The 9,445-nt window shown below is 36.1% G+C and overlaps 1 protein-coding gene across 1 annotated transcript in view; it reads left to right on the top strand.

Moving 5' to 3' along the window:
* The first annotated feature begins 3,050 nt into the window (after positions 1-3,050).
* The window catches only part of LOC150100986 (uncharacterized), a 69,863-nt gene continuing 63,468 nt past the window's right edge, over positions 3,051-9,445 (top strand). The window contains exon 1 of the mRNA XM_090401493.1: positions 3,051-5,881. Within this exon, the coding sequence (XP_090257619.1) occupies positions 3,127-5,881 (2,755 nt within the window). The 5' untranslated portion in view covers positions 3,051-3,126. The remainder of the gene's footprint in view (positions 5,882-9,445) is intronic.

Raw genomic sequence — 9,445 nt, 5'->3', positions numbered from 1 at the left:
TTTAGAAATTTGCTTACTTATTACAATAAGGTAACAGGTGCACATTGGACAAGGAAATGGGCACACAGTAGTATACTTAGATATTGCAAGGGCTTTTGATATGCCACATGATAAGTTGATAAACTAGAAAGGATGGGTTTGGATATTAGATTAGTGCCTTGGATTGAAGATTTAGAATCTGATAGGTATTAGCAAGTTTTATACAAGTGAAACAATACCTGGAAGAGGAAAGTCGCTAGTGGTGTGCCTCAAGGTTCTGTTTTAGGGCCATTGCTGTTTAAATTGTATGTTAATGATATTGGGGGAAGGTTTGAATGGGAGATATTCAGTTGTTTGCAGATAATGCAAAGTTGGAAAGAACTATGAGAAGTAGAGCAGATGTTGTGACTTTACAAGTGGACTTGAATAGACTGAGTGAATGGGCTTGGGAGTTGGATTGCCAGTTCATTGTTGCAAAGTGGAAGGTTATAAAATTCAAAAACAAAGGTGGGATGTAGACTATACAATTGGTGGAGATATATTGGAGGAGGTGGAGGGAATAACAGATCTTGGGGTGATGGTGGATACAGATTTAAAATTTCAGGATTTATTGCTAAAATTGTGAAGACAACACAATGAATTATGGCAATGAAATGTGGACACTGACTTCTAGAAGTAAGGAGATTATGGTTTCATTATATAAGGCCTTTATTATTCCACAAATGGACTACTGCATTTAGTTACTGGATTTTCAAAAGGATGAAGAAATATTGGAAAAGGGCCAGAAGTGATTGACTAAGATGGTTTCTGATCTCTGTAATGTTGAGTATAAAGAGAAGTTGCAAAGAAGTTGTTAATATTGAAGAGGTTTTTCATAGAATGCTGGGAGATGGGGGGAGAACAAGAGATCATCCCTGGAAGCTAATATAAGGAGGTTGTGAGCAAAGGAGTGAGAAGCAGGTTTTTTGCATGGAGAGTAGTGAATGATTGGAATGCATTGCCTGAGGTATGGTGAGAGAATGTGAATGTATTTAAGGCATGGTATGACAAGCTGTGTATATGATAGAGGGATCTCCCCATAATGAGTCTCTGACTCCATGAAGGTGTGAAGATGATGATAATAATTCCTCAAAATACTGTGATCATTAGGGAATTTTTCAGTGAAAAAAAAAAGTCCAGAAAGACATAATATTAGCACCTCAAAAGTGTAGACCTAATAGTTGATGTCACCTTGACTTCTGGTAGAGACAAGTAAATGTTACAACTTTCAGTAAACATATTTACTCAGCAGTGTAGAACATACAGCATTTTCAAGTTAAGTTCACAACAAGCATCTATATTGATCTAAGCATTTTTTAAAACAATTACTACCACCATAGGTTAGTACATTAGCCCCAGGTACAGGCATCCCATAAGTACAGTGGTGATCTAACAGTAGACAATGAAAATCATCTATCACTTAAAAAAATTCCATCTTAATGATTAATATGGAAGAGAATTTTCATGAGGGTAGATCAAGAAGTCATTCCCTGGAAGTTACACATAGAGGAAGTGAATGGAATTTGAACCTACAGCCAATAGGCTGTGGGTTCAAATCTCACTCGCTTCTGATCCATTTTCAGCATGGATGTTTGGGATTGTCATACTCATTCTGTGTGGGAAGGGCATCTGCAATCTAATTTTTCCAGCAGAGACTTAATTCAAAACCATATGTGGTATGGGAGTGACCATGTAGCATCCAATAAGAGATGCCAAATGCAAAAAAAAAAAAAAAAAAAAAAAGTTTGATAAGCATTGCATATGGCACTTAGGACCTACTATGATGAGTTGTCTTGAACTCTGTGGAGGTATGATGCTAATAATAACTATACAGATGAAATTTCTTACTCATACTCTTCCATTAATAAAAAAAATAGCACTGAAGAAACCAGTTTATAAACATAACAGAAAAATGAAGAACTACACAATTGCTACACAAAATGATTATTTGAAAGTTGATGATTTTTCATACTTTGTGTATAGCAAAAAAGTAGTATATAGACTCCAAGTTTCAATTAGAATATATGATTTTAATATTTTAGATTATTACATGGACACCTTCAGGGAGGCCCAAACTACACAACTTAAGAACATGTATCATGTCTCTCCTTAAACAAATTCAACAAAGAAGCACTTAAGAAACTCCTACTGGCAACTTATCCCACTCACACACATGCCATGAGAAAACCACTCTTTTGGACCACTCCTCTTACTCAGTGTCCAGAGAATGTGAATCTCCTCCTCCCCTTATATAAATCCCCTTATTGACTTATATTCTATCATATTTCCTCTCCACCATCTGTTTACTTAACTCTCATTCTCTAATGCTGTCCTCATATTGACAAGCCAGACATTACCTCAGCTTTTTAGCTCCTAAGCTTCTCCTTTTCCCTCCCACAAAATCTGTGGATACATCTGAGCACATCATTTCAGATGTAGCCTTTGGTTGGTATCAATACATAAAAGTAATTTATCTAGTAATAATGGAGTATTTCTATCTATTTGGCTTGAGGATGGTACTTTTTTTGCCTGTTCATTATCAAACTATAAAACACTTGTGCTCAGAAGCATGATATATCTGAAAGTATATGTTCTTCTGAGTCACTTGACTTAATGTTTTCTATTTTAGCATATTCTTTGTTATCCTAATGATGGGAGAGAGAAAGAGGCAAAATGTTGGAATTATCATATACTTACTATTCCTGAAAATCCCCATAATATCTAAGCATAACATGCAGGTATTCTAAAAACACGGTTTTAAAGAACTGAGAAGTCTTTTTTAGAATGCAGTAGTACTAAACAAAGTCAGTTTGTTCAGTTTTCTTTAGATAGAGGCTACACCTGAAATTGTCATTGTGAAGTAATATGTGAAAATCAATGTTTTGTTGCCTTCATGTTATATTTTTAAAAGCCACTATTTAAAAAATATATTTACTTGATTTTTCATTTGCACTTTTTCTATGTGTTTACTTATACAAATATTAAGTAACATTTTTTTCCCTTTTAAATTCTAGCGAATGGAAGACATTTTTGAAAACAACAGATACTGTGAGTCATTTTTTGGATTCTTGAAAATTATCTTCATTTTTATGTGTGGATCCATATATCATGGTTATTCTCCGCCCATATATCTGGAAGTGTGTCCAGACCACAGTAAAACCTGATTTTTTTGCACTGTATAAGAACTTGCTTCGAAGGCCACAACTTTATGTACAAATAATGGAATTTCCATCTGTTACGTTGGACAATACTTCCGTCCCTTGTAAAGTACTATCTATAAAAGAACATAATAATAATCCAGTTACATTAGTTCCACTAGTGAATGATTCAGATATTGCACAAAATACAATCAACACTCAAGCTGATTTGATTAAAATTTTGAAAATAAGGAAGTTGTATCCTGCCTATAAAGATGTGGATCTTAACTTGGATGAAAACTCTCAGTTAACCTTACAATATGAACATGATTCAGTTATTGATGGAATTGGTTTAATTTCTGTACCTGATAATAGCACTGCTCACTTTAGTAAACACAGCTGTGCAAATTTCGAAAGCATGGAAAGCCTTCACAAGTTTAATTTCAATGATGACATTGCACTCAGTTCAGATGATAGACAAAATATCCCTTCATTTGTAATGGATGAAGAAAATATGTCATGCAGTGAATATAAAACCGACAGTGCTTTGCAGTTAGAAGATGACAGTGGAGATAGTGAAGTTGTGCATCTTTTAAAGGATGTGAAATTGGAAGAGGTTGATAATCATGAATTCTTAGAAACTATACCAGTTTCAGAACATTTTCCACTGACTGCAAGGCAGGAAATTAGCTCTTTAAAAGTAGAACCATGGTTATTTTTGGAAAATGAAAAAGGAAATGGTTATCATTTGCCCACAGAGACTATAACTGAATTTAGCAGTCAAAGTGCCTTAACTTCCACTCCAGCTAAAGTGCTTATTATTCCAGACTTTAGGAGCATAGACAAGGAACCTACAGATAAATATCCTGTTGAATGTGATTTTCAAGGAATGTATATAGGAGATAGGAAATCATTTCTGGAAAAAGTACCTTTATTTCAGGAACAACGTTTACTTACAGAATTTATTCCTAATTCTTCACCTTCTTTTGCAGAAAATTTAGGAACGTTGGCTACACCACTACTCCTGAATAATCATATATTTGCCAGTGATATTTCACACAGCAGTGGTAATGAGAATATCTCTCTTGAAAACAGTCAAACCATTAAATTTATTAAGGATAATTTTCATTTAACAGATTCTGGTATTGTTACTATAGATGAAATAAAAGGTTATTTATTTGATAATGATTCACATAAAGATATAATATATATTACTGATGAACTGACTTCTGTTAATTCAAATTCAAATAATGCTAGTGATTTGTACCTGGAAGAGAATATATGTCATATTGATAAGCATAAAACTTATACTGCATGTAGAGATTTGGATGATTCAGAGGTATCTATAATCAGCCATGATATTGCTTCAACAGAGACTCAATGTAAATCTTTTGCTGACTCTTTAACAAATATTAATGAAAAGTCTGAGCTGCAAGAGAAAAATTGTATGACAGAACAACCAATAAAAATCAGTCGTAAAAGGGCCAAATCCAAAGTTCAGTGTGTGATCAGAAGAGAGGATGAAACATATACATTTAGTTCAGATAATGGTATATTAGCAAGTGAAGTGGACAGACAGACTGATTCACCACCTTCCAAAATACTTGTTCTCAGTGAGAAAGAAATCTTAGAAAATTCAAATTCATGGTATTTTATTTCACCACAGCCATGCTACAGGGATATTCATGAGCAGATAGATACAAATAAATATAATTGTGAATCACAAGACAGAAAGCCACTTAAAAAGAGCAAACATAGTACATATAGTAATATTGGCTATCTTATTGCTGGAGGTTGTTTTTCAAAGAAAAAGAGTGAGGAAGATATAGTTGATATTGTTAAAGAAGATACCACAGATCACTCCTTTTCTGGACAAGAAAATGTAAATACTACTATTACAGAAATTTCACCACAAGAAAAGAAAGAGACTAGTAGTAAAATAGTTGATTTACCATGTAAAATTATTGATAAAAAAGATGCAGACTTGTGTAAGAACTCTGAGAATCATTTCTTGGAAAATATTAAAACCGAGACAAACTGTGATCATCCATGTGATGAAACTAAACCAAATATAGCTGACAAATTAGATACAGTGTTGGAAAGTGCATCCTGCAGTGGACATGTTGACTCTCTGAAATTAGGCTTTCTTGCTAAGAAAAATACTATACAAAGACAGTCCTTTCGTATTAAAGAATTGGAAGCTGTGAGTAAATCACTAGTTGTGGATGATAATATCAGCCATACAAGGGATAACTACAATGAAGAAGATATATCTTTTCTTAGAAGAGAGAGAGCAGAAACAGGTATTTCTGTATTAGAAGAGAAACATCTCCTGGAAAGCCAAAATGAGACTATTCCTGGAAGCACAACATTAGATGGTATTAAACTACATACTCCTGTTCTTGGTCAAGAAAAAGAAACAGTTGATATTTCTACAGACAGCCATTTTTTGTCAACTTCTTGTGAGCTTTCTAATTTTCAAAGTGAGAAAAAGAAAACAGAAACAAAAGCACAGCCTAAAGCTGATAATGTAGCTTATGAAGAACATTTAGTGACAGAGAATCGTTCTAAAGAATCACTGCAAAAGGGGGAAGTATTAATAGAGCTATTTTCAAATGATGATAATTTAAAATTGGATCAGCTTCCATTTGGAAAAGAAGATGACCTAGAAGTTTTGGAAGTTGGAAAAAAAGAGGGTTTTTCTGATGATAAGAAAACATCTATAGGTAAGTTATGTTGTTGGCACATGTTTTCTTAATATTTATTAAAAGGAAGAAAATTGATCAAAAAGGAAAACCAGTAGTGTTTAAAAATATTCTTTGGTGAAGGTTGGCTAGTTCTCTAGTTTTTTTTTTCCTTTTTTTTTTTTTTTAATGACACAGCAGTGCCATGTCATAGCTGTTCTGGTTGAATAGATTTTGATGACTGCCACTGTAGTTAGTATTTAGGAACCTCACTAAAATGTGTCACTTCATTTCATAAATGAAAATCATCTACACCTAAAGATATTCACAAACATTTGTCACACTGGGATTTATATATCCAAAGCATTGGCTTTAGAGTGAAGATGATATCCACTTTGCTTACTAGATCAGCAACTTGCACTAGCTAGTCTGGTAGGCTATGTAGATTGCATATCTACTTTTCAATCAACAGGTTGTGGGTTTGACCCACTGTGGCATGGATGTTTGTGAATGTTTTTAGATTGCAGATAACTTTCATCGCCTGATTTGAGGATACCACTTAGTCTCAGATTGTCTGGATATCTCATGTCTTGGCTGATCTCATTGAATAAATAGATGACATACCCCTTCTCCAATCAATCAGTGATAGTAGATGATTTTTATGCTTGATATTAGACTACTACTACTACTATGCTTTTTTTTTTTTTAATTAGCCCTACACACAAGAAGTTTCAAGACCTATGACATGATAGTGCCATGTATGGGTAGGTGGTTAGATAGACGAGAGCAATTTGTTGATGTGTTTTTTGAAACCTGAAGGTTGTAGCCATTGGGGAAGACCATTTCAACACGCTGAGTGTTGGTGTTGACTCAGCTGATTGAGTTTGGAGTTGAACTGTAAATGGTTGTTGACTGGCAGCTGCTTGTGTTTGTATATGAGTACAAGAAAGTGAAGAGATTGTAATGGCCAGTTCAAAGGGACAGCATCCCCATGAAAATACCCATAAAAGAGAAATAATGTAGCAACAGAATGTCTATGGGAGAGTGACAGAGGGGAAGCAGTGAGGAAGGGGGCCATCAATTAAGCAAATTACTTGCTTTTGTCATGCATTCAGTCTGAGGAAAGTTTTAGGTACACCACCTGAAATGGGGAAACAGTATGCTAAGGGTGGGTAAATTTGAGTTTTATATTGTCAGGAGTTGATCAAGAGAGTAGTGTTTGGAACTGTAAAGAGTACCAAGCTTTTTGGAGGCTGAAGGGTAAGTGGTTAGATAGAAGAGAGCTATGGACTTGATGTGTTCATGCCAGGATGGATTGGATGTGAGTATTAGCCCAAGGAGAGAAAACTGGTCCTGGTTGGCAAGAGGAATATTGTCAAAAGTGAGGGATAGAACAGAATGGAATTTCTTTCTAGAAATGAGACAGGACTGCATTTTGGTGGCATTAAAATTCACCAGCTTATCCTCACCCCACTTGAGAATGGAAAGGATTTCTTTAGGAGATTGGTTAAATTTTGAAGTACAAGTTATCTGAGCACTACAAGGTTTTGAAAATTAAAAAGAGGTGTGGAAAATACTGTCGTCAGAAAGTTATGAACAGGACTGGATGTCAGGAAGAGAAGATCAATTATAGGAGAGAGTACTGAGCCCTGGGGTGTGCCAGCATTAATTGAGAAATCTGATGAAAGGAAACCATTCATCATAACCCACAGTGAATAGTCAAAGAGGATGCTGGCAATTCATTTGCAAAGAGAGGAAGGTAATACTATAGGATGGTAGCTCAGTAAAAAGAGCACAGTGCCAGGCTTGATCAAATGTCTTGGAAATATCAAGAGTGACCACTTGAGTTTCTCCAAACCTTTCTATGGTTTACATCCAAAGGTGGGTGAGGTTAACAAGGAGGTCTGCTGTGGAACTAGAATTACTAGATTCATATTGATGATCATTAAGTAATCAGTGAGTCTCCAAATAGTGAAATAGGTGGCTATCGATGACCTGTTTCCATTATTTTTGAACGTATTGAGGTTAGAGCAATTCTTTTTTTTAGGAGGGGGGGATGGCATGGACAACAGCCTGCTCTCCAGGCTGTGGGATAGATGCCAGATGAGTATGACAGCTCAAAGAGACAGTGAGCACAAGCGTTTAGCGCAACAGGAGGAATACTCTCAGGGCCAGGTGACTTACTCTCACATAGACAACTGTAGGAAAAACTGATGCCCAGAGGTCTGCCTTTTCTTTGGGAAATATTGCCATTCTACCATCAGGATGTGTGTGTGTGAGAGAGAGAGGTGGAAACATGGAAGGACAAAAGTTCCATCCCACAGTCTTGGAACAGGCCTCTTCTTGCAGTTGTTACAACTTGTAACAACTGCAATATAAGCTGAGCGAGAGGATGGAGTTTTTGACCGGAGCCATTTAGTGCACGTTAGATTTTTGATTTGGACTGCTTTGGCACAGTTGTTGGACAACCATGGTTTAGATATAGGTTGAGGATTTTATGTGGAGTGAGGAAATAAAAGCACTCATTAGTGAATTTCTGTTTATTAGATTGGAGCAGATGCTAGGATCAGAAGCAACAATCAGACCATGGGCACTGTATAAAATTCCCAGAGGTCATCCCAGTTAGCACTGTTGTAGTGCCACAGGGTGCAAGGCTGTAAATGGCTAAGAGAAGGCTGATCTGTAACAAAGGAAACATACGAAATTGTGGTTAGACTTGCCAAGAGGGGATTCTAACATCCGATATATTTAGAGAGAGAGAGTTAGGTTAAGAAAAGGTTCAAGGTGTTGGGAGAATGAAGAGAATTATCTGGAATCCTGGTGGGTTTGTGGACAATTTGTGTTAAATCACTGCTGATAAAGCAAACAGTAAGCTTCTTTACCTTGGTCTGGAATGGTGATTATTGAAATCACTGAGGAAAATTATCTCGCTGTTGGGGTAGCTAGATTGTATGTGATCAACTTTCAGCGCTGGATAGTCAAAAAGATCAGTGAAGTTGTTGGAGTTTGGAGAATGGTAGACAGAAAATGAAGGCAATAAAGTGAGATTGGGGAAATCTTGAGCCAGAGCAGATCTTACAAAGGGGGATTCCAGGGCTGATAACCTTTGGCATGGGATATCAGACCTGACAAAAGCACTGATTCCACCCTTCTTGCACAAAGTATCATGGAAGATGTAATGAGGAAAGTTGAGGTGAGAAGTTGGTGCAGAGGGTGCTAGTTGTCATAGCGATAATAGTATATTTGGTTTTGGATGACTGTAGGTTGTGGTGGTGCAATCATTGATATTGGAATTAAGACCTCTGATGTTAGTGAAGTCTATGGAAAATTTTTTTAGTGTGAGGCATTCTGAGATTTTATTAGGTTTTTTGGGCATATTTTTATTTTTTGCAATTTAATTTGATTTTGATGTTTTTTGAGATTTTTTGGTGTTTTTTTTTTTTGGGGGGGGGGATGTTTTTTAGCTGCAGTGACTTGGATTTTTTTGTATTGTTGGTCATGGGAAAATTAGTAGGGACATGCAGTGGGGATGTAGGGCTCAGGGTTTCTCTCTCTCTCACACACAGGGAGCGACCAGACTTCAAGCATGGCCTCTGACATGCCCCC

This window comes from Typopeltis vanoorti, chromosome 12 (assembly GCF_054136105.1).
Source record: "Typopeltis vanoorti isolate ZY-2024b chromosome 12, IOZ_Tvanoo_1.0, whole genome shotgun sequence".
Taxonomy (NCBI): Eukaryota; Metazoa; Arthropoda; class Arachnida; order Uropygi; family Thelyphonidae; genus Typopeltis; species Typopeltis vanoorti.
This window is presented reverse-complemented; position numbering and strand designations above follow the sequence as displayed.